Below are 25,261 nucleotides of genomic sequence, written 5' to 3'. Positions count from 1 at the left end.
TGGGCCGTACCACACTTACTTGGAGGGGGTCTGGAGAATGAGAGACGCTACGTCCTTGCTTTTGAGTCTTTCCAACACACACATATAATTATTTTTACTTCCAAGGATTTCTTCCTGGATACCGTAGGGCTAGAATATGGGACGCAGGAAAAAGTTCTCCGGACAGGTCCCCATTTCTGACTCCTGCGCAGTACGCCCGTCCTCCTCTCCCAGTTGTCCGCGGTACCCGACGGCCGTGTGCGCGCGCGCGCTCGTTCTCTCGCGTGCGTACGGCGCCGTGCTCTAGCAGCCAATCAGACCGCGAGGTCGCCGCGGTCGCGGGGTTCGCGCGCACGCTCTGGAGCGGAGTGGGGGTGGGGGCTATGGGTGAATGGGAGAGTGAACGGGGGCGGGCGCGGCGGCGCGAGCCGCATGAATGAGAGAAACGTGCCCCGCGCGAGACGTCGCGCGCGCCCGGGACGGGGAGCCAATGGGAACGCTGGGAGGGCTCGAGACCCGGCACTGAGGGCAACGGCCGCGCGCCGGCTCGAAGACGAGCGTCGCCGGGCGGGAGCGCGCGTAGCAGGCGGGCGTGGAGCGTGCGGGGGCCGCGCGCGGCCTCTCAGAGGCCGGACGGCACTGCCGGGAGGCGGCGGCGATAACGACGGTGGCGGTGACGGGAACCGCGCCGGGGGTGAGTACCGGGGACACCGGCCCCTGCGGAACCGGAAGTGCCGGGCCAGTGAGGTGGGAGGGGAGAGTGACCTCTAGGGAAGAGGGACCGACAAGGGGATAGGTGGTTTGAGGCCCCATTCCTGCTCCGGGCCGGGTCATCCAGCTGCGGTGGGACCCGTGGGCCCCGGAAGCGGACGACGAGTAGAGGCCGGGGATCCGCGGCCGCCGGGGCTCTGAACGGATTAGTGCCCGGCCGCCAAGTCCTGGCTCGGGACGCCGGTCCCTGGGCGCCTAGCGGCCGGCCGCCGCCCCTTCCACCCCCGGCCCTGCGGCCCCGGGCTCTACCGTCTCCCGCAGCCTCGGTGGGCCCTGCCGCCGCGGAATCCGTCTTCTCGGTCTCAGCCAGCTCTGCCCCGTATGGTGATTCTCCCTTCCCAGCTCTGTGGTGGCGACTGGGTGCTGTTCCCCTGTACCTCCCTGCATTTCAGGTCCCTTGCCCTCCTCTGCTGATACTTATTTTGGCTCAAGCCTCATCCTGTTACCTGTTCTCTCGCATCCGTCCGTTTTCTCCTCCTACCCCCACCAGCCGAGTGCTCCGTGTTTTTAGTACTTTGTACTTTTTCTAGTGGAGCTCGAATGTGTTGGCCAACGTTTTACCTATAGGACTCTCTTTGTGGGACAAAGAGGTGGAAAGTGTTTTACCCACTTGGCCAAATGAAAACACTTTAATGAGAAGTAAGAAAGTGATTTAAAAGTTATGGAAGGAGGTGTGTAGGATCGGATATGTGTTATATCCTAGTCCTTTTTTTTTTTTTTTTTTTTTTTGCCTTGGATTTTTCACTTCCTGGTTAGTACCATTTTGTCTAGGCTGATCTTATAATAGCATCCCTGTCCTTTTGTGCCAGTATTCCTCTGTACTCGATCAGATCTCTTCAGAATGCTCATGATCACCTATTTTTTAAAAATCCACCTAATGCTTACAGGAATTGTATTGCCATGAACTTGGCTACCTCCATATGTAGTAACACCAGCCAACATCTTGACGTGGATTATCATTCCATGATACCTCTGTTGCATTGTATTCAGATTTACTATATTGCTCTGTCACACTACTTTATTTCAACAAATAACACCTGTGTTATGGTTGTATTGCCCATATCGACTCACCCCTTTAAGTAGGTGGCCTTTATAAATAAAACCTTAATACTTTACATTTGATAGTTTGTTTTACATATGCATATTTCCATTCCATAGATTACTCTGTGCCTGAATGTGTCATGCACATTCTTGTACACCTTTCTCATGCTGGTAGGGATCGAGACTGCTGGTCCTGATGAACTACTCACCCCGCAGCCTCGTCCCTACTGCCCACAGCACATTCTTCTGCTAAGACTTGGTGTGTCTATTATACCCAATACATTGTTCAGTGTTTGTCTTCTCCTTTCTAACATACATGCCCTAAAGATGTCAAACGTTGATCTCTTTGGTTTCCCATTCTAGTACTCCCCAAATTGCATGGCCTTTTGTGACCCTGTATTGGCTATCGCAATGTGAGCCCGTGTGACTTTTTTCCTGTCAGAAAATATAATCAGAAATAAAATAGGGTGTCTGAATGCCATTACTTCCCCTAGATAAAGTTTAAGCAGTGCAGCTGTCCATCGTCTCTAAATCTCTGGGCTTTTGAGGGGCAAGTTTAATAGTACTGCCCACAGACCCAAGAACTTGCTTCTCAGTGTTCACAAAGCTATTTCGGCCTAAATTGAGAAGGTTGGGCTTTCATTCCTATAGCAACTCGGTGTTAAAATTTCATAAAATCAGGAGTGAGGGGGGATTTATCTTTTTAGGCCTTTAACAATTTCTTGTAGTATCTAAGTGTTCACTGTATTCTAATATTGCTGTTTGGCCCTCTAAAACTCTATTTTTTTTTTAATTTTTTTAAATGTTTTATTTATTTTTGATACAGAGAGAGACAGAGTATGAGAGGGGAGGGTCAGAGAGGGGGAGACACAGAACCGGAAGCAGGCTCCAGGCTCTGAGCTAGCAGTCAGCACAGAGCCTGACGCGGGGCTCGAACCCACGAACGTGAGATCTGACCTGAGCCGAAGCCGGAGGCTTAACCGACTGAGCCACCCAGGCGCCCCTAAAACTATTTTTTAAGGAGAGAGACAGTGCATCTTGAAGGAAGGTGCCTTTGCCTTCCATACCACAGGTAAGAAAGGAAGTCATAGATTCTGACCACATTTGTATTTCGCCGTCTGAATCTTCTGACATTTGAATCTCTCTGCCTTTGGTATTAAAGGAAATACCAGACTGGTTCGGTCCAATAAACTTTTATTTTTACTCTTTTTTTTCTTTTCTTTTTTTAAGTAGACTCCACACAAGGCTTTAACTCACTTCCTTGAGATCAAGACCTGAGCTGAGGTCACGAGTCAGACACTTAACCAACTAAACCACCCAGGCACCCCTAAACTTTTATTTTTAAATTCTAACTTAAGTAAAATTTTTGGTCTGCAGGTTCCAAGATGTAATCACTGGGCAAGTAGTGTAGTGGATGAGAAAGTGGTGGCAAGGCTTTGTGTTGGCAAAGGAGCATGTGAACTCTGGTTCTTAACCTGACTGATCTAGTGATTAAGTAGAATGGCCTCAGGCATTCTCTAGCCTTCAATTTTATGGAGTGGGGTAAGGGACTGTGTCACCAGATAATGTGAGTTAAGTGCTTTGAGATCACTAGATGAAACGCATCCTGTAAAATCCAAAGTGCTGGTGTTATTTGGGTACTGCCGTCAACAGAAATAATTGTTACTCTTAATCATATGGGGAATGTGGGGCACAGTTGAGCTGCTGATAGGCCTGTGTAGGACTAGGTTGTTGAATTGGCAAGAAAAGGACCAGTCCCTATGGTTGACTCAGTTTCTGACAGAGAGCCTTTAGCAAGGCTCAGTTCAAGGACATTTTCTCACCCTGGTCCTTTCAGTGGGTTATTCCAGTAGACCAAAAACTCAGAGTCTGCCTCTTCAGGGTTATAACTAAGAAGCAGAGTGAGACAAGAGACAGAGACATACACTGAAAGGAAATAAGACAGACTGTCCTAATTTTTAGGTTACTTTCTTCTTTTTTCATTTTTGCAATACATACTCTCTTTTTCCAAAGAGGTCTCTTTTCTAGGACTGCCCTTCACTGCTGTGCCCTTAATATGTTTTTAGATTTTGATATTCTTGATATCTGTTATGCCCATTTGTGTCAAGTGAGACGCACCCTTATAAAAGTTAGTTTTTTAAAAAAAATTTTAATGTTTATTCATTTTTGAGAGAGAGTGAGTGGGGGAGCGGGGAGAGAGAGACACACACACACACACACACACACAGAATGAGAAGCAGGCTCCAGGCTCTGAGCTGTCAGCATAGGGCCTGATGCAAGACTCAAACTCATGGACAGTGAGATCATGACCTGAGCTAAAGTTAGACGCTTAACCGACTGAGCCACCCAGGCGCCCCTAAGAGCTAGTTTTTTGATGACCTTAGGCTAGTGGAGCCCTGTTCTTCTTTTCCAGTATGAACAGCACTTAGAAGAGGTAAAGATTCTGAATCCATTGTTCTCTCAGTTCAGAGTCCTTTCCACAGGCACATAAGTGAAGTGTATGCCATAAAAGGCACTTTTTAAACAAAATAGCCGGTGGGGTTTAGCCTTGATGTTTTCAAGAAATTCCCTGAAAGAATTTATCTGATAAAGGTATTTATTTTTTTCCAGGTAAGGCACTGTAACCCAGTTGAATTCCGCATCTAGAAAGCCCAAGACCAAAGAAGAGAGATCAGAGACATTGAGTAACCTGGAAACAGGGACTTCTTTGGGACTTTGGTTTCATCATCCACCGTACCCTTTTAACACTATCATTGAGTGGAATCGATTTCTTCATCTTATTTTGCTTATTGGGCAGAACATGGCTTCAGGGATTTTATGTTTCTCCTTAGTTTTGCATGAACTTGATAGGAAATGGAGCCCTTAGGGGGCTTGGGAATGACAAGAGATTGAAGACAGACAAAATCGAGCTCTCTCTCTCTCTGTTTTCCCTCCCCCTTCGAAGAAAAGGATTTACATCTTGACCTTGTAACAGCTGCTGCCGAGCTTTAGCCGTCTAGAGAAAAGAAATAAAACTAAACCACCGTTGCTGGACTGGAAACTGAAGTCAAGGTGTGGGAGTGGTGGCATCGAGGAAACTGCCTCAGAGGGCGGAGGACCGCAGTGAAAACAGCTTCTCTTCAAAACTGGAAGGGGCCTCAGGTTCCCTTTTGGATTAAAATAGAAACACGGGGCGCACCTCTCTGAGGTGCAGCTCACACCTTGTGGAGCGTGGTCGCCCTGGAGGTGCTACAGTGTCTCTTCAGAAGACTTTTTCCTGTCCCGCCTGACAGCCCCCCCCAACTTTGCCCTCGGAAGGATTGCCTCCATCCATGAGCTGTTCCTCCATCTGTCTGGCGGCCCGTGTTCTCCACCCGCAGCCATTTGCTTGTGTACAGCCTACCATTTGCCCCCGCTTTCTAAGCTGTACAAGTTGTGTTTCGTAATCTCTCCTTCTGCCTTCTTCTGGGGTGGTGGTTATTCGCCATTTAGAATCACCTTTCCCCCTCCCATGTGCTTCCCTTTATTTGAGATCTTTTGACCTTTCGTTTTATTTGGGAGGGGGAAGGGTGATAACTTTACAATTTCGGTTTCCCCTGGTTTCCTTCCGTACTTTAGTTGTTGTCCGCTGGTTCCCTCATCCCTCATTTTCTTGTCTGTTCTGCCGCTCTGTGGGCCTGGGCTATGCGGCAGGGCAGAACTCCCATCAGAGCTCCAACATGCCCGCAGAGTCTGGAAAGAGATTCAAGCCCAGCAAGTATGTTCCGGTCTCCGCAGCCGCCATCTTCCTAGTGGGAGCTACGACCCTCTTCTTTGCCTTTACGTGAGTTCCTCCCCCAAGTGGTGGTATCTGGGGGGCCCTCTGTGGGAAGTGAGGAGAGGTGGGTTTCTCTTGAGTTTTGCCAGTTACTTGCCAGGTGCCTGGGGAGCGTCTGATGTCTGATGGAGGTAAAGACCAACCGAGAGGACGAGTGTGAGAAAGCCTCCCCTCCCAGCCTTGCTATACATGATGCTCTCCCGAATCCCCTGCCTTCCGCTGCCTCCCTTCCTTTGGAATCCCAGATGTCTTTGTGTTTCCCTATTCAGCTCCGTCGTGAGATGATCATGAACTGGGAAGGAAGTAGGAGGAAACCACCAGAGAGGCTTGGAGCAGCTTAAGCAATCAGTTCTGGGAGAGAAAGAGCGAGACTAGATAGAGGTTTTTCACACAGTAATGGCTTTTCCCCAGGCTCTCTGGAGCTGAGCATACTGGAGAGCTGCGGGATTGATGCAGGAGATAGACCAAGGAGACAGCTTGGCTTTTCGTGTTACTCAGATGGTTTTCTCTGTGCTCTCAAGAGCCGACGCCTGGAGAAGTGAAGGCCACTGGGAAAGGGCAGGTTCTGTTTAGGAAGAGTCCTGGCGAGCTCCCTTCCCGTCCCTTCCTGCTGAAGGGCTGGCAGTTAATTCATGCATCCCCTGGTCTTATTAGGAAGCATGGTTGGCATCAAAAGTTTTCCTGCTTTGGGTTTTCAGACTTTGCTCATCTGCCAGTCACTTGAGACCGACTTCTCTCCCCTCTTTCTGTATTCTAGCCTGTTGACCACCTGGCCAGCCTTTTTGCTGTTACCTATTATAAATTAACGTGTACCAGGCTTCTGAGCCTTCAATTGTTGAGTCATGGAGTTAGTATTCTAGTTGTAGCTCTTGAAACAATCAGAGCATGCTAGATTTTCTGGGGAGTTCACTTTGCGGTGATTAAGTCTCAGCCCTAATTGTGAGGTGGTGTTCAGAGCAATGTGAGGTTGCTGGCAAGAGGAAGGAAATGGATCGAAGGAATAGGGAATAAAAACAGTTTGGACTCATTAAAGGATGAAGAAGGCAGGAATTGCTGGTGCGGGGGGCGGGGGCAGTTACTACTATGGGGAGAAACCTAGAACAGCTATTAAATCTGAGGAGGGGAGGAAGACCCCCACCCCCCACCCCCACCTCCTGCCCCAAGTTGAGCTTCAGATGCCAGAAAAAATTCTAAAAGGTTTGTGTGGCTTGGCCAGTAGAGTCAGTAAAGTGATGCTCTTTTTCTGTTTAGTCTTAAACAGGAAAAAAGTGAATCTCTTATCTGAGGTATGAGCATCTTCCAACTTTCACCTGTTCCCCTGGGGGGTAGAGGATTCTTTGGCCCCCAGCTTTCCAGCCGGAGCATGCCTCTTGATTCCTTCAGGGATCTAAAGCACCCCTACTCTTCTCTGACTTTTCCTCATAGTTTGTTTCTTTTGCTTAAATTCAACATCTTAGTGTTCTATCCTTTTTTTTGTTGTTGTTTATTTATTTATTTTGAGAGAGGGGGAGAGGAGGGAGAATGTGTAAGCCAGGGAGGGGCAGAAAGAGAGGAAGAAAAAATCCCAGGCAGGCTCCATGCTGTCAGCACAGAGCCCCATGTGGGTCTTGATCTCCTGAGCAGTGGGATCATGACCTGGGCCCAGACCAAGAGTCGGATGCTTAACCGACTGAGCCACCCAGGTGCCCCCAGTGTTCTGGCTTTCTTTGTGCATTGACCGTCATGAAGAAGGTGTGAGTCTTCAATTTGACTTGGTTTAGTTTCTGCTGTTATGGCCAGCAAGTAGAATCAGCATTTCTTTTTTAAAGATTTTTAAATTTTGTCATAATCTCTGCATCCAGTGTGGGACTCGAACTCACAACCCTAAGATCAAGAGTCACATGCTCTACTGACCGAGCCAGTCAGGCACCCCTGGACTCAGCATTTTAACCAAGGGACGTGTGTATCGAGTGGCAGTTGTGGTGCTGTGTCAGGAGGGATAGGTTGTAAGCCCGGGTTGGCCCCAGTAGGCCCGCTTGATTGGGGAGGGTCTGTTTTCCTTCCAGAGGCGCAGCCTTTGGGACGCAAGGAAGTGCAAGGGTCTGAAGGAGTGGTTTCTCTCTTTCACCCCATCTGTTCCTGCGACGGGGCAAGCAGCAGCCCTGTTCTTATTTTGCTAATCTGGAACCATTGCCGTGCTTGGCTGGTTCTACCAGTTTCGCCACAAAAGAGTTGTCCTGACGTCGGCATTTTCTCAACTGATAGTTGAAGCTATTTAACCTACTTTCCCAGTCCCTCGTGCCTGAAAAGTAGGGGCCCTCCTAATTCCGTGGTGTCTCAGCCCCAAGAAAAGGAATTTTAGACAGTGTGGACTTCAGAATTGCTGCCTCCAGTCCAGAGCTCGAAGAAGAGCCTTGTCACAGCTGGACTGTCCGCAGGCAGTTTCATCAGGTCCAGTTTCTGGGCTCGCTTCCCCCTCCTGGAGACGAATACCCTGCTTCTCTTTATCACCTCGCTCTGGGTACCTTTGCCATTCTCATCTTTTCCTTTCCATCTGACCGTAGTGGTTCCTGTGCAGGTGGAGATCTGGGCTGAGCTGCTCCCACTGTTCTCAAAAACAGTTCCCTCGCGGATTTTGTCCCTTTTGAGGTTCAATTCCTTGGAGAACCTCCTGGTTTAAAACTATATACAACCCAAAAAGGAATTTCTGGTTTCAGATAAAGAAACAAGAGGAGGGCTCTCTTGGTTTTTGTTTTTGATTAAAAAATTTTTATTTTTGATAAAGAAACAAGAGGAGGGCTCTCTTGGTTTTTGTTTTTGATTAAAAAATTTTTAAGTCTCTACATCTAACGTGGGGCTCGAACTCACAACCCCGAGATGGAGACTCACACACCCCACCGACTGAGTCAGCCAGGAGCCCCAGAGAAAGGCTCCCTTTGAACCAGCGCCTGTTTGGGACCCTAAATCTGTAACTGTTCTGCCATCTTCCAGTTCTCTTCCCTAGCCTGTCACTGTTCTCTCATCAGTCCGAGTCCCAAGAGGGAATGACTTTGGGGCCTAGAGGACTTAGAGTGGGAGGGAGAGTCCTTGTTGGTCAGCTCACGTGATTAGTGTAGGTGTGTAGCCTTCCACTCATTAGGAACAACTTACCCCCGGTCTTTCTCTGCCAGGTAGGGAAAGCTGTGAGCAGAAATTATTGGCTGGGCTTGGTCATCAAAGGGTGACCCTATGCCCTGGAAAAGCTTGAGAACAGTTGAGGCCTTCCCTCCAGAACCCTAACCCTTCCTTCCCATTCACTGAACTTGTCCCGTACCAAAACTGTGCGGGAGAGTTATTGAGAATTCTGTTTTCATTCTTTTCCCTTTTTGCTGTCTGGGAAGGGGTGTCTGCTGAAGGAACGCTCCTCCTCCCAGCTGCGTCAAAGGTAATGGGTCTGGATCCTCGTCTATCTTCAGTCCCCTTTTGTGATTGGCAAGGGAGGGGGCAGTGCTAGGTAAGAGGAATCAGCACTGTTTGGGGGTCAGGAGACTTTTTGTAAAGTCTGTTAACCCTTCTGGAGCTATTCTTGTATAATGAAGTTGATCTTGAGGGGTTTATGTAAGCACTGTGACCCTTTATCCGGTGCGATCTTATGGGGAAGCTCAGTGTGTAAAACATGAGAGGAGGACTGCTCTGCTTCAAGGGGGGCTGGAGTGGAGAGGCCCAGCCACTTGGTGTCTCCTCTTTGCCTCTTTCGGGGATCCCTGAGTCTGTCTTAGGGCTCCTGGCAATAACATTTGAAGTAAATCACTGAATTGCCTCTCCTAAAATCTCGTTGAGCAGTGAGTTAAGTCAGGTAGTGTCTCTGTGTGTGTCTACTTCTCAGGTTGGCAGGGAGGGCACAGGGGTGAGATCTCGGCTGCAGGTGGTCCTCTGCAGGAAGGGAAAGTCAGGGCTGTCCGGAAATCCACGATGGTTTTCCAGTGTCCCGTCCGTGAGCGTGCTTTCTCCCGTTCAGCGTCTGCCTTTGTCCTCTCCCAACTCTTTTACCCACGAAGTTGGGTAACCTCGGTGCCTCTCCCTCTGGTCCTTTTTTTCTTGACTGCGGAGGTGCTAGCACCTGATTTGAGTGGGAGTAGCCTCGTGATTTAGGGTATTAACTGAGCAGTGGATGTTCCTTTTACTTCCCACATTGTTTTCGCATCCAGGAATAAGTGCCCAAGTCCTACATCTTGCACTCAGCTGCTTGAAAGTGTGTGTGAGACACGACAGATCAAGTGTTTTAAGAGAAACTTACCCATCTAGAAGGGGAGAAATTGTTTTCTCTTGGAATCTCCAGAGGCAGGGAGTGGGATATTCATTCCAGCCTTGCCTCATCAACAAGGAACACGAGCTACAGACTCCAACGATGTGCTAGGCATGGTGGAATGCATAGACTATTCTCCAGGAGCTTCGCGCCTCTGTTTTAAGTGTTCTTGAATCTCTAGTATCTCACATGGGGCAGTGGAATTAGGGATGAAGGTGGAGCTGGAATGATAATTGGTGGTGATGGTGTTAGTGAATTACCTGGAGGTTTTTTGGTGTGTGGGGGGGATGCCTTCTAGCCAGGGAATGCTCAGTACTAAGCCAGCTGGTTTAAAAAGAATTCCAGGATCTTTTCAGATATCTCTCCTTCATTCTCCTATCTGTATCATGTAGCAGAAGTAACACGATTGGAGTTTGCGGTAGATTACCTAAGGCTACATAGCAAAGCATTGATTGAGACGGGATTAAGATCCAAAGCTCCTTGACTCCTACTTTTTCTTACCGGGCAGCTTAACCGTTTTTTTATAATAGGAAGTGCTAGGGCTTGGAAACAGACTTCCAGACCTGTGGGTTTTGGGTTTTATTTTTTAAGTTTCTTTCTTTCTTTTTTTTTTTTTAAGTAATCCCCATGCCCAGTGTAGGACTTGAACTCACGACCCTGAGGTCAAGAGTTGCATGCCTTTCCATCTGAGCCAGCCAGGTGCCCCAGAGTGTGGGTAATGAAACCCACTCTCCCTGAAAACAGGAGTGCTGGATGGGTGGGCAGAAGAACCTGTTCTTCCTGGGCTGGTGTAGGTCTGGGAGTCTCATCAGTGAGTCAGCCAGCCTTCTGGGCTACGGCCCCTCCCTAGGCTTTGGAGCTCTGTGATTACTGCCACAGGCTGAGGACCAGCCCTGACAGCTCAGGCCCCATCTCCTTTCATCAAAGGCAACAGATTCAGACAGGCCACTTGGAGTGGTCACCTAGGAATCTGGCAAAGTACTATAGCAACTGCAGGCCTCTCCTCGAGCCAAGCAGAATATGGATGTGGCAGGAACGGACTCTGTTCCTTCACGCCTCTCCTTGGCGGCTGTTCCCTCAGCTAGAGTGTGAAGGTTGGGAGCACTGGGTCCTTGATTTTAGTCTAGGCGCAAGGGCTGCCTGTGAAGTTGACTGACTTATCTGCATCATTTCTAGGTGCTGCTACTGTGCAGATAGGCTTTATTTTGGCAGCAGGTCTTAGAGTTGGATTCTGGGGTCACATGCTTCAGCTGGGAAGAGTTGGTGCCAGGGTGCAGGAGTGGGGCGCCTGGCTTGCTCAAGCACGCGACTCTTGATTTGGGGTTTGTGCGTTTGAGCCCCACATTAGGTGTAGAGATTACACTCAAAAATAAAGTGTTTGGGGGGAAGAAAAGAAGGCTGCAGGGATAATGTTCCTTACCCAGGGATGGTGGTTGGTAGCACCCCCAAGAAAATGGGTGATTTTCTTCGTTTGGAGCTAAAGAAGCTAAAGAAGGAATGGGGTCAGAAAGACTGCCCCCTGGGCCTCGCAAGGGGCTGATGGCTCGTCCTCCTTCACCTTAGTTTCCCTCAGCCATTGAGGAACCTGCAGTTTGTCAGAAGCTCAGGAGGCCACTGTCGCTATGGTCGTCCACTCTAGGGATGAGACTTTTAAATCATGGGCCCTTCAGTGTTCTAGGATTTAATTTCTTTTTCCCTTCTAATTATCTTCCCAGGCTGTAGGAGTCCAGTGAGTCACCCCTTCTCCTTTTCCCCTGGCGGAAATCGAAGCACAGCTAAGTGCTAGGGAGGGGCTCTGACCTGGATGACTGGTTTTCAGTTTCTCTCCCTCCCTCCTAAGGAGCCTAGGAGGTCAGGCTTTGGGTGCGGCTGCATAAGGCCTCTTTGGGCTTGTATTCACCCCAAGCCCCCTGCCAGAGTATGGGGACAAATTTTTTGAGCCAGAGACCTGCCACAGGACGAGACTTGCGCGGGAGACATGGATGGAGAGAGCTGTGACCGAGAGTCTGTCATCCCTTGAAATCTGTGCCTGCGCCTTGCTTCGTTACTTGCTTTCCCAGTTATGTGCTGCCCCGCCAAGAGAAGCAAAGAGTTAATCGATGTTTACTATCAAAAAGCCTGGCACACAGTAAAGATTGACTTAAATTTTTTTGGTTTTAATGAATGGCTAAATGGAATTTGAATAAATAGATGGAGGTCGTAAACACTTGCGAGATGCTTTGTGACCATCAGTTTTGTTTCTTATTGTTAGTGTGTGTCTGATGAAGGAGCCCAGTTCCTGCAGATTGTCCTGATTTGTTCAGGGCTGTGCATTTTGATTTGATGGAGATAGATCTCCTCTGCCAGCGGAGTCCTGGGCTGCCGGGGATTAATTCTCCTGACGCATTTGCTATCTTGTTCTCCTGGCCCCTTCTCCCTTTCTTTCGATGAACTCTCCCTTTCCTTCTGGCTGGTCTAGATAAAGGGGACAAGGACAGATGCTGTCCTCATTCTGGTGATTAAGTTCTCAGCCACAAAGCAGATTAGGGTACTTAGCCACTGTCTGGTCAGGAGAAGTTCTTCCTGAGCTGAGATAGGAGAAGAGGGCATTTGATAGTTGCCTCAGATGTTTTCTAAAACTTCCGGCTCCCAGAGAAAGGAAGAGCTCTCACAGCATTCCTGCTTAGACTCCTGTCCTCGTAGAAAGTGAGCGTGAGCTTGGATGAGGGCACCCTTTTCTTTGTTTCTTCTGTCAGAGAAAAGTTACCTGAAGCATATCTCTTGGTTTGGACCCTTGGAATATTGGATGTGTTCAGCTAGTTTCTTTTTCCTATAGGATGTAGGGCTGATTTGGTCTGATACCTCCTTTGTTTCCTCTCTCCCTCCCTCCACTCCACTCTTCTACTTCATTTGTAGGCCTCAAAGAGTCTAGTTCTGTGTCTCGATAGCTCTCCTTTTCTGTGTGTGGTCCCCCTGCCTCCCTTGAGAGCTAGCTTTTAGTTGAATAAAACTCTCAGGAATATCAGATGCAGGGAAGAAATTTTAGGCAGTTGAGGGTGGTTCAAAGCCAGCTGGGGAGGGGGAAGGGGAGCCAGAGAGGCAGGTGGTGTCCCTTGCTTTGCGCCAGTGTGCAGGTCAGTGGGGCATGGCTGAGATCCAGCAGCCTGAGGCTGCTCAAGAGAAGGGAGCATGCCTGGTGTCAGTTACACACGCAGCCCCTGCTCTTGTGTCTGGCTAAAAGGAGGTAAGGACAGATTCTAGAACATGGAAAGATCCACCAGGGAAGAATGAATCTGAAGAACACAGACCTTAATACAAGAGGTTATAGTAGGAGAGATTCTGAGTCTTCTACCTTGATCTGTAATGAGGATTTCTGTTGGGAAACTAGATGCACTTGTTGAGAAGGAGAAAGAGGGATGCCTGGGTAGCTCAGTCGGTTAAGCATCTGATTTCACCTCAGGTAATGATCTCAGGGTTTGTGAGTTCAAGCCCTGTATCGGCCTCTGTGCTGACAGCTCAGACCCTGGAGCCTGCTTCTGATTCTTTGTCTCTCTCTCTGCCCCTCCCCTGCTCACATTGTGTCTCTCTCTCTCAAAAATAAACAAACATTTAAAAATATTTTTTTTTTAAAAAGAGAAGGAGAAAGAGAATTTGAGACGGCAGAGGTGTTGCACACAAGATTTCTAGGTGGGGGAGCTGCTGAATGATCAGTGCCCAGAGCAGTGGAGCAGCCCCTCATTCTCTTCATTATTCGTGCAGCTGTCCAGGACTCAGCCTCTACGTGTCACCTGCAGTGCCCATCTACAATGCTGTGGTTTTTCTCTTTGTGCTGGCCAACTTCAGCATGGCCACCTTCATGGACCCAGGGATTTTTCCTCGAGGTAAGATCCCCCTCTCCTCTCTTGGAACTTCCTCACTACCTTTGGAAATTAGTGATTTTTGGACATACACATTTGGTCCTGGAACTCAGGACTCCTAGGGGTTTGGGATACTTCTGTAGTCTAAGGATGGAAAGCGGGCTGGGGCTATTCTGGAATAGATGTCCTAACTCCTAGTCATGTGATCCACTTTGAGTCAACTTTGATTTTCAGTTACTCATTCATCAGAAACTCATTTCAGGCATGTGGGCCGAGCATTATTCGTAGGCACAACAATAATCTGCAGTGGATTAGACGGTTATAACAGTGTAGTGTAAACTGTGTTGGATTCATGAGCAGGGTTCTGGGAGAGCACAGGAAGGGGAGCACTTAGAGCTGCCCAGATAAATTGGGGAAATGCTGCAAGGAGGAGGCAGGAGAGACTTCAAGCAGAGGATGGCAGGGAAGGATGCTCTCGGCCGAGGAAGCAGCAGGAGCCACGAATGCCATGCTTCGTGGGGTGTAAGACAGAGTGCATTGTGGGGCCAGATGGTGCAGGAGGTAAACCAAGGGCCAAATGGTGAAAGACTTCGTATGCTAAAGTAAGTAGAGGCTATTTCTTCCTTTGGACAGCAAGAAGTCTTTAACTGGAGGATTCATGGGATCAGATTTTGCTTTAAAAAATAGTTCTTATAAGAGTGTACAGATACCTCTTAGGAGGTGATTGCAATAATTAAATCAGATGAAGGCTTGAATTTGAGGCTGGGTTTATAGATTTTTTTTTCAGTAGACTCAACAGAATTCTTCATGACCATTTGCTTATTGGGGACGAGTAAGAGAATGAAGGAATTGTCTGGGGTCGTCCCAGGGTTCCTAACTTGGGAGAAAAGTTGGATGCTGATTTTTATAAAACAAGGTAAGAGTTGTATAGGAATGTTGAACAGGTTTGGAGGGAAGACAGCCCAGTAGACATGTTGAACTTGAGATAGTTATGTGCCATTCAGGTATAGTTAGCTGTCTGGCAGTTGTCAGAGACCTTGATCTCACAGGCTTCAGCCATGTGGTGTTTGAAGCAATAGGAGCAAGATTGTCTGGAGAAAGTAGAACAAGAGGAGTAAAGAACCAAGATCAGATCTGACCAGTATTGACATTTTAATAATGAGCAGAGGAGGAGGAAGAGCTGTGGAAGAGGGGTTGAGCAAGAAAGGTTAGCAGGAGAAGAAGAAACTGCACAGAGTGAGAACTAATAAGGAAGGTTCATGAAGTTCATGATGGCAGTATCAGAAATTCGATCTAGTATGAAAAACTCAGAATTGTCCATTGGAATTTGTGATCTTGACAAGAATAGTTGTATGTGGGGAAAATACAGGTAACTAACCAAGACTGCCATGGTTTGGAAGGCAGTGAATAGGCGAAGAGGAAGCAGAGTCTGTATGTGTTAGGATTAGCCTTTCAAGAAGTTAGAGAAGACGGATGTCTGTGAGAGAGGGAGAGAGAGGCTTTGGTTGGGTTTTTTTTTTTTTTTTTGTGTGGGATAGAGAAGATGGAAGCGCTCTGGTAGCATGAGGAGATGAAACCAGAGACGAGAGGGAGATGGCAGAAGAGTGACCTTCCAGAGTGAGGACAGCTTTCCAGCACGTGTCAGAAGGGTTACGCTTCCAGAAGAAGCCAGCTGTTCTGGGAGAGGAGGGGCGAGTCCGGAACCATCATTAGAGTTAGAGTTAGAGTTGTTGCCAATAATCAGTTTTTCTCTCAAACCTGAAGTTATCTTTTTAAAAATGACAGATGAGGTTTTCCTGAGATCATTGCGTCCTCAAAGCCTGTGTCCCTGTGCTTTATTTGTGACTCCTGTCTCAAAGATTAGTTGAACCGAAGGAACTTGGAGTCTCTGAAGCCAAAGGGGCTGTTTTAATGAGCCTTTAATGTTCATATATTAAATAATATTTATTGATCTAATATGGAAGGCATTATCCTGGTTATTTGGGGTGATTTTTTTAAAGGTTATTGCTTTCAAATAGTTCAGTCTAGAAGGAGAGATAGGGAAGATGTTTATATGAATAAATATCCTGTACTGTGCGCTAAGGTATAAAAGGAACTAAAGAACCATATCGTGTTTTAAGAAGAGGAAGTGCTTGTTTCTGGTAGATGATGGGTGTGGAAAGATCAGACACTTCAAAATATGTAGCGTTTTAATTTTTTTCCTTTAAAGGGGAACTTGTGGGGCACCTGGGTGGCTCAGTCGGTTAAGCCTCAGCTTCGGCTCAGGTCAGGATCTCATGGTTCATGAGTTCGAGCCCCATGTTGGGCTCTGTGCTGACAGCTAGCTCAGAGCCTGGAGCCTGTTTCAGATTCTGTGTCTCCCTCTCTCTCTGACCCTCCCCTGCTCACGCTGTCTCTGTCTCTCAAAATGAAATAAAAAAATAAATAAATAAAAAAATAAAAGGGAACTTGTTTTATTTTTCATTTATTTATGTATTTTTAAGTTTGTTTATTTTTTAGAGAGAGGGAGACAGCAAGCAGGGGAGGGGCAGAGAGAGAGGGAGACACAGGATTCGAAGTAGGCCCCAGGCTCCGAGCTATCAGCACAGAGCCTGATGCGGGGCTTGAGTTCATGAACTGTGTGAGATCAGGACCTGAGCCAAAGCCGGGTGCTTAACTGACTGAGCCACTCAGGAGCCCCAAAGGGAAACTTTTTTTAAACACGATTTTAATAAGCAGTGGATATTTATTATTAGCATAAAAAAGAAATATAACACCTATAATTTCATAGCCCAAAGAAAACTATTCTTATTTCCTTTCAGGGTCTTGAAGATTTATGTATATAGCATTTATATATACCACGTATCTGTAGCAAACGTATGTGTGTGTGTTTTTGTGTCTATTTTCAAAACGGGATCTTTTTGTTTGTACAATTCTTTATCTTGCATTTTTTTCATCTATCTCTATTGTAAACACTTCCCCAGGTCAGTAAAAGTTGGAAACTTGATTTTTATTTTTATTTATTTATCTTTTTAATGTTTTTTATTTATTTTTGAGAGAGAGAGTGCGAGCAATGGAGGGTCAGAGAGAGAGGGAGATACAGAATCTGAATCAGACTCCAGGCTCTGAGCTGTCAGCACAGAGCCTGATGCAGGGCTCAAACCCACGAACATGAGATCACGACCTGAGCCAAAGTCGAATGGTTAACCTACTGAGCCACGCAGGCGCCCCGGAAACTTGATTTTTAATCTCTGCTCCTTCATTTATTTGATTTTCCCTTCCCACGTGTATTTTTTCTAGATTAGTAATAAAAAATAAAATTGTACACAGCAGCTGAGAAGGCAAGTAGTGCCTTTTCAGTTTTGAAGTAGGACCGTGAGTTTCTGATAGTTGAAAATTAAAAGGCTGTTCGGGTAAGGAGATTGTCCTGAGCCGGCAAACAATACTGAAATACACCAGAGATTAATAGAACGGGGGAAGCTCTTTGGGGGAAGGGGTTTGTGCGTGGAAAAGAAGGTTGCTGTTAGTTCCTCTCTTGGATTGGTGTAGTTTTCATGTACTTGTAGATATTGAACTGTGATGTAGACTCATAATGTATGTGCTTTGATATGTAAATTATTTAAAAAAAAATAAAACCGCAATCTGTAAACCAAGTGTCAGCACACCCATGTCAGAATTACCTCTGCATCATATTCTCGCAAACCTCATTTCCCAGTGCATTCCCGTGGCCTTGGGTACAGAGCTGATATCACAGTGTTAGTTAACTAGTTCCTGTCCTCTCTTACCCTAATATTAGACTGAATTCCTAGAAGGTGGAGGCTATGCTTAAATATCACCACATCCCTTGTGCCTAGTACAGTTCTGGCATCCTTGTTTTCTAATTGGTTATTCCTCTCTTACAGCCGAGGAGGATGAAGACAAGGAAGATGACTTCCGAGCTCCTCTTTACAAAACGGTGGAGATTAAGGGCATCCAGGTGCGCATGAAATGGTGTGCCACCTGCCGTTTCTACCGCCCTCCCCGCTGTTCCCACTGCAGTGTCTGTGACAATTGTGTGGAGGTAAGAACCCCGAGTGGGGTTGGCCTGGGTGCCTGCTCTAAGTTCCCTCCTTCCTAACCATCCAATAAGAATTGAATCCTCTGGATTCTGGGCCTTGGATGAAATACAGCCCTGGCTCATGATCTGGGGTGTATGGGAGCTCTGTCAAAAAGTGTTACCAAGGGGCGCCTGGGTGGCTCAGTCAGTTCAGTGTCTGACTTCGGCTCAGGCTGTCATCTCATGGTTCATGAGTTTGAGCCCTGCATTAGGCTCTGTGCTGACAGCTTAGAGCCTGGAGCCCACTTCAGATTCTGTGTCTCCCTCTCTCTGCTCCCCCTCCCCCCTGCTTATGCTCTGTCTGTCTGTCTATCTCTGTCTCTCAAAAATAAATAAACATTAAAAAATTAAAAACAAAAAAAAAACCCCCAAAAAGTGTTACACCAAAAAAAAGTGTTATCAATGGTATACACCTTGGGGGGGTGCCTGGGTGGCTCAGTTGGTTAAGGGTCCGAATTTAGCTCAGGTCATGATCTGTTGGTTGGTGAGTTTGAGCCCTGCGTTTGGTCTGTGCTGACAGTTCGGAGCCTGGAGCCTGCTTTGGTTTCTGTCTCTCCCTCCCTCTCTCTGCCCCTGCCCCACTTGTTCTCTGTTTCTCTCTCTCAAAAAATGAACATTAAAAAAGAAAAAAAGATGTACGCCTGAGAGGTAGAGCATAACTATTCTTCTGTTATAGGAAGGACCCCGAATAGGAATGGGCTTTCCCAGCACCAGGATTTATCGCCCTAGCCTTCTGCCCATTGACTCATCTTTTTGGTTATTGGGCCTGGCTTTGTGTTACCTCTTGCACCCACTACTTCATGCGGTCTGTTGCATTCAAACTTTACAGCTGTATTTCTTTTCCTGCTTGTCCTCCTGCATACCTTGTCTTTCACTTTTAACCCTTTTTTCCCCAGTTTTTACTTAGCTGGAAGCAGTTGTCTGCCAGATTTTCCTTCTAGGCCTCTTTTGTCATGAATCTTGGTGTTTTTGCAAAGCCTTTGATATTCCTCCCTCTTGGGGGTTTTTTGGTCACATTGGATAAACTATGATCAGCTCTTGGGAGGTCTCCCATACAGATTGATAGAGCAAGATAAGCTGCATGAGTCAGTTGTCAATTTTACAAGTGAACGGTGAACTTGATCACATATTACTGAAAGTAAAACTTCAGTTCTGACATTTGTTACTGTTCTTGACAGAAGCGATTTAGGGCTGTGGTGCAAGGATGCCTCTCAGTCTTTCTCTTTTTGCCCCTAGGAATTTGATCATCACTGCCCCTGGGTGAACAACTGTATTGGTCGCCGGAACTACCGTTATTTCTTCCTCTTCCTCCTTTCCCTGACAGCACACATTATGGGTGTGTTTGGCTTTGGCCTCCTTTACGTCCTCTACCACATGGAGGAACTCTCAGGGGTCCGCACGGCTGTCACGTATCCTTCAAGTTCTTTGGGTTTTGGGCTGGGGAGAGGGGAGGAGGAGGAAACCTGAGTGCTATGGTGGTGCGGGTCCAAGGTCACGTGGCTGTTGTAGCGGCCAGGGATGCGGAGATCATGCTGCAATGTTCTCCTTGATTCTTTGGCTTTAGAATGGCAGTGATGTGTGTGGCTGGCTTATTCTTCATCCCTGTAGCTGGCCTCACGGGATTTCATGTGGTGCTGGTGGCCAGGGGACGCACTACCAATGAGCAGGTACGGGGAGAAGGGCTGGGAAACCGCTGTAGGGCTGGAGGCAGGGGTCTTAGCGCTCCGGCGGGAGCGGAGTGGAGCGCGTGCCCAGATGGCCGCTTGATGGGCACTTGCTGCGATGCAGTGTCCACAGTCCTCATGCAGGCATGTGCACACAGCCCTTCTCAGTTAACAAGCATTTGCAGAAGGCTCACCTGTATACGGGACAGTTTGAGCTCCGAGCTTAGAGAAGCAGTAATAGACCTAGGCCAGTGCTCAGAAAGCTTCTAGAACTGCTTAAAGGAAAATACTTATTTCCATGCATGTAGTAGTAGTGATGGGACTCACTTACTCTTAGGTATATTACGTGCATTATCTGTGTATCCCCATTTCACATGAGAACAGTGGTGTCTTGGGTCAAGTAGCTACCGTGAGGTAGAGCTAGGCTTTGAACTGAAGACCCTTATTCTGGAGTCCCCACTCTTAGCCATTACGAGGAGAACCTTCTTGATGGCAGGACTGTGTTTTGCTCATTTTTGTATCTCCCAAATGTTGGGTGCACAGTAATTGGCTCTTGGTTTGTTTTGGCCTTTGAGGGGTGGGTCAAAGTCCCATCGTCTGATTGATATGACCCTTTTTTTCTCCTTCTAGGTTACAGGTAAATTCCGAGGAGGTGTGAATCCCTTCACCAACGGCTGCTGTAACAACGTCAGCCGTGTGCTCTGCAGCTCCCCGGCACCCAGGTACACCCGTGCCCCTGGTCTTGTGTTCATTCTTGGTCAAAACTTATCCTTGGGCTTGTTCTAGTATAGGGGAGCTTGCGGGGGAGACTGCCGTTTAGGGAGAGTTCTCTTAGAATGGGAGGTTCCTGCAAGGGAGAAATAGGCCATCCTTTAGTGGACCTTCTGAACTCAGTTGATATTCCTTAGGTATTATGGTTACTCTCCTTTGAGAGTTCAGAGTGAGATTTACTCCGGAGTGGCTTGATCTAGGTATCTGCCTAGAACCCTAGTCTTGGTGCAGTTCTTCATGGAATCTAAGAAATCAGTTGAGAGCTAAGCTTTTCGGTGCTATCATAAGACTGTTCTTGTCCTTGTAAAAATGCTTTATACAAGGTAGGCAACCAATAGATATATTAGAATGAGTTTTCATTCGAAAGCCCTCTCACTCTTGACACTCAGGTACTTGGGAAGACCAAAGAAAGAGAAGACGATTGTTATCAGACCTCCCTTCCTTCGACCAGATGTGTCAGATGGGCAGATAACTGTGAAGATCATGGACAATGGTATCCAGGGAGAGCTGAGGAGAAGCAAGGTGAGGAATTGAGGGAAGTAAAGTAGGTAACGTTGAGACTTGAATGGCAAAGAGATGGAAACTTGCTTTCAGTTGATGTTATTCTTAACAGTATTTATCACTTTCTGATTGGTGCTAAAAATTACTTCAGTACAGGGGCACCTGGCTGGCTCAGTTGGTAGAGCATGCGACTCTTGACCTTGGGGTGATGAATTCGAGCCCTACACTGAGTATAGAACTTACTTAAAATCAATAAAATAAAGTCTTTAAAATATTATTTAAGTATATATCTTTTTTCCATTAGATTGTAAGTTTGGTGACTGTAGACTTGAGACCATTCATTTCCATGTCTTTATAAGACTTAATATAGCAGCTTCCAGATGGGTAGGAGACCAACGAATAGTTGGCGGAAATGAACAAATAAGTGACTGAATTCAACCCTTGTTGAAAACTTTTCTTTATCCATTGTCATCCCCAAAATGGCTCTTGTCCCTTGTCTTCTAGACCCAGGTTAGAAATACATAATTGGCACCCTGTCGCCCCTCCTATACCAGTTTAATTAATACTTGGGGCAGTCTTTACACCCAGTTCTCCAAATCAGATTTTTCCCTCATTTATCCAGTCGAAGGGAAGCTTGGAGATAACAGAGAGCCAGTCTGCCGATGCCGAACCCCCACCTCCTCCTAAGCCGGACCTGAGCCGTTACACAGGGCTACGAACACACCTCAGCCTGGCTACTAATGAGGGTAAGAGCAGGGGAAGGAGCGAGAAGGTTATTGTGTGCTGTGGAGAAGACAGACAGGCATGGGCTGGGAGGTGATGCTTGCAATTGCGGCGGCGAACACCCAGCAGGTGGGCCTTGAGCCACTTCTTTGGACAGCTGGGAGAGGAGGAAGGGGAAGCCACGTGACTATTCGCCGTGATTCGGACTTTTGTTGCGGGGACCTGTTAGCCTTCAGATAGACCAGAGAACATCCTAGACCTGTTTGGTGCATTCTCTCACTCTTCAGTTCTGGGCCAGTAGGAGTCTTTATAGCTCAACTGCAGCAGAATCCTGTTCCTGGGACTTTTCTAGTGCCGGGTATATCTGTTCCTACCTTGTTCTCCGTCTGTACATTAAGAAGCTCTGGCCAAGTTAAGAGAACAGCTTGTCAAGTGATGTCCCTGGGCCTTTTTTCCTGCAGATAGCAGCCTCTTGGGCAAGGAGAGCCCTCCCACACCTACCATGTACAAGTACCGGCCGGGCTACAGTAGCAGCAGCACATCAGCCGCGATGCCTCATTCCTCCAGCGCCAAGGTACTGAGTACTCTGTAAAAAGTGAAGCTGTTGGGGCACCTGGGGGGCTCAGTTGGTTAAGCATCTGACTTCGGCTCAGGTCACGATCTCATTTCTCGTGGGTTTGAGCCCTGCGTCGGGCTCTGTGCTGACAGCTTAGAGCCTGGAGCCTGCTTCAGATTCTCCCTCACTTGCACTCTCTCTCAAAAATGAATAAATGTTTAAAAAAAAAAAAGGAGGGGGGAATGTTCTTTATTGAAAAAAAAAGTAAGGTTGTCATGTAGGTCAGCTGTCCTGGGAAAAACAATATTAGAGAAGACAAGGAGGAATCCAAAGACATTTTACTAATTGTTGGCATTAATGGGATCGAATCTCCTTGACACCGGGTCTGTCAAAGAGGGGGCAACGTAGCATACAGCTAAAAGCACTCAACACAGCATCATATCTGAGTTCAGAACCCATCATGGGCGAGTTACCTAATCTCTCGAGGCCTTGTTTTTTGCATCTTATATATTTTTTGTTTTATTTTAGATAATAAAACTATTTTAGAGAGCATGCACGAGCCAGGGAGAGAGGGAGAGGGAATGCTAGGCAGGCTCCACCCTTAGTGCCGAGCCCCACCCGGGGCTCGATCCCATGACCCTTGTATTGCAACCTGAGCCAAAATTGAGTTAGATGTTTAACCAACTGAGCCACCCAGGTTTCCCTCATCTTTTGCATCTTAAAATGAGATACTTGTTCCCACTTGTAGGTTTGCTTTAGGTGTTGAACAAGATGTGTGTAAGAGTTCTAAGCATACCTGTGGCACATGCCCGATACTGTTTTTGACTGACTCCTTGGGCTCTTGGGCCTTGGATCTGTCACAAGAGCAGCAGCAGTAAAAGCACGCTTTGTTTTCTCTCTCAGTTGAGTCGTGGGGACAGCTTGAAGGAGCCCACCTCGATCGCAGAGAGCGGCCGCCATCCCAGCTACCGCTCGGAGCCCAGCTTGGAACCTGAGAGCTTCCGTTCTCCCACCTTCGGCAAAAGCTTTCACTTCGACCCACTGTCCAGTGGCTCACGCTCCTCCAGCCTCAAGTCGGCCCAGGGCACTGGCTTCGAGCTGGGCCAGTTGCAGTCCATTCGTTCAGAGGGCACAACCTCCACCTCCTATAAGAGCCTGGCCAACCAGACACGCAATGGAAGCCTGTCCTATGACAGCCTGCTCACTCCTTCAGACAGCCCTGATTTCGAGTCCGTGCAGGCAGGGCCTGAGCCAGACCCACCTTTAGGCTACACCTCTCCCTTCCTGTCCGCCCGGCTGGCCCAGCAACGGGAAGCCGAGAGGCACCCACGTTTGGTGCCAACCGGCCCAGCGCACCGAGAGCCCTCACCAGTCCGGTACGACAATCTGTCGCGCCATATTGTGGCCTCCCTCCAGGAACGAGAGAAGCTGCTACGCCAGTCACCCCCGCTCGCAGGCCGCGAGGAGGAACCAGGCTTGGGGGACTCGGGCATTCAGTCAACACCGGGCTCAGGCCATGCCCCTCGTACCAGTTCCTCCTCAGATGATTCAAAGAGATCACCCTTGGTCAAGACTCCACTGGGACGCCCAGCAGCCCCCCGTTTTGGCAAGCCAGATGGGCTAAGGGGCCGGGGACTAGGGTCCCCTGAACCAGGCCCAACTGCCCCGTACCTGGGCCGATCTATGTCGTACAGCAGCCAAAAAGCCCCACCTGGTGTCTCCGAGGCCGAGGAAGTAGCCTTGCAGCCATTACTGACCCCCAAGTAAGTGTGAGCCCCTCCTGACCCTCAGGGGATTTACAGTCAGCCTCGGGTCCTACATAAAGTGTCATGACCTCACTGTGGCCAAGAGGACTCCGGTGCCTGCTTGTGGAGAGCCCACTTTTAACAGGGGCTACTCCTGTTAAAAGCCTAAAGAGTAGCACTTTTTTTCTTAATCCTGTCTTCCCAAAATGCGGTTATTTGCCGGAGAGTATTTAAGGAAGCTGCTGTTGGAGAGAAGGAATAAATAGGGGAGATAGGGCAAGAAAACAGGTGGGGATGTTTGAGTAAGAAAGTGTATATGTAGAAAAAGAACATCAGTTTTTTTTTTTAAGTTTATTTATTTTGAGAGCGAGAGAGGGCTCAAGCTTGAGTGGGGAAGAGGGAGAGAGAATTCTAAGCACGGACCTAGATCCCATGAACCGTGAGATCATGACCTGAGCCAAAATCAAGAGTCAGGGGGTACCTGGGTGGCTCAGTCGGTTAAACCTCTGACTCAGTTTCAGCTCGGGTCATCATCTCATGGTTAGTAGATTCGAGCCCATGTCACGCTCTGCACGGAGAGTGTTGTGGAGCCTGCTTGGGATTCTCTCTCACCCTCTAGCTCTGTGCCCCTCATCAAAATAAATAAACTTAAAAGAAAATTTTGAGTAGGGCCTTTAGCCCAGGCACCCCTGTTCTTGTGCCTTTTAAAACAATCTCCCTTTTCTGTGTTTTGTGTCCCAGTTCTGACGACCCCTATCTTTTTTCTTCTAGAGATGAAATACAGCTCAAGACCGCCTATAGCAAATCCAACGGGCAGCCCAAGAGTGTAGGCTCTGCCTCCCCTGGCCCTGGCCAGCCTCCTCTCAGCAGCCCCACAAGGGGCGGAGTCAAGAAGGTGTCAGGGGTGGGTGGTACCACCTATGAGATTTCCGTGTGAGCCTTCAGCACCTCCCTTTGCCCCAAGCCTCTGCGCCTACACCAAAGGGCCCCAGGTGGCCACCTTCCCTTCCTCAAGGGGCTCCCCTCCCCTGCATGGACATTTTTTTAAACCACCGATTCCGAGAGGATGAGGAGCGTTTTATAAAATGCAGTGGGGTTTGGGGAGTCGGAGAGTCGGGGCCCTGAGACTGGGGTAGCAATCCCCTTCACCTTTTAAGACCTTCCCTTCCTTAACCCCTGGACCAGACTCAGTGGACATTTGTGCAATTGCTCGCCCTGGAGGGAACCAGATCATTTTTAAACCAGAAATAATTTTTTTTATTATTGTTACGGATTCTATTTTTTTCCTCTCTGCGTTACCAGGTGTGTGTGTACATATATATATATTACATATATATATATTATAAATATCAAAGAAATTCTATATCTATCCTGGGATGGGAGAAGGAGGGAGGGATATGTGGAAGGAGGGGTATCTTACTCTTCCCATCCCTCAGGCCGGCAGGAAAGAAGTGGGGACGTCCATCGAAGTCTTCCTTCTTCAGCGCTCCCTCTCTCGTCCCATTACCAACTAGGGAAAGCGCACCCCCTGTTGTTGGT

General features: G+C 47.8%; 1 protein-coding gene across 2 annotated transcripts; it reads left to right on the top strand.

Annotated features, from left to right (window-relative positions):
* Nucleotides 1–384: 384 nt before the first annotated feature.
* ZDHHC5 (zinc finger DHHC-type containing 5) lies at nt 385–24,995 on the top strand. 2 transcript variants are annotated; one of them, XM_029956398.1, is made up of 12 exons: nt 385–673; nt 4,402–5,593; nt 13,590–13,711; nt 17,569–17,726; nt 18,999–19,171; nt 19,327–19,429; nt 20,057–20,148; nt 20,587–20,719; nt 21,321–21,444; nt 21,883–21,995; nt 22,881–23,740; nt 24,494–24,995. In XM_029956398.1, the coding sequence occupies exons 2-12, from the start codon at nt 5,490–5,492 to the stop codon at nt 24,657–24,659; spliced, it is 2,148 nt and encodes a 715-aa protein (XP_029812258.1). In that variant the 5' UTR covers nt 385–673; nt 4,402–5,489; the 3' UTR covers nt 24,660–24,995. The 2 variants fall into 2 exon arrangements, with proteins under 2 accessions (XP_029812258.1, XP_029812259.1); XM_029956399.1 differs by lacking the exon at nt 385–673 and adding an exon at nt 2,835–2,863.
* The last annotated feature ends 266 nt before the right edge of the window (nt 24,996–25,261 follow it).

This window comes from Suricata suricatta, chromosome 11, assembly GCF_006229205.1.
Source record: "Suricata suricatta isolate VVHF042 chromosome 11, meerkat_22Aug2017_6uvM2_HiC, whole genome shotgun sequence".
In the NCBI taxonomy this organism is placed as follows: domain Eukaryota; kingdom Metazoa; phylum Chordata; class Mammalia; order Carnivora; family Herpestidae; genus Suricata; species Suricata suricatta.
The sequence above is the reverse complement of the archived record's forward strand: the minus strand, read 5'-3'. Positions and strand labels throughout refer to the sequence as shown.

Bases quoted from the DNA above. Each gene is read 5' to 3' on its own strand.
- ZDHHC5 (XM_029956398.1), top strand. From the start codon at position 5,490: ATGCCCGCAGAGTCTGGAAAGAGATTCAAGCCCAGCAAGTATGTTCCG. The intron at 21,445-21,882 runs GTAAGAGCAGGG...TTTTTCCTGCAG, and splicing joins CAGCCTGGCTACTAATGAGG to ATAGCAGCCTCTTGGGCAAG. The intron at 23,741-24,493 runs GTAAGTGTGAGC...TTTTTCTTCTAG, and splicing joins CAGCCATTACTGACCCCCAA to AGATGAAATACAGCTCAAGA.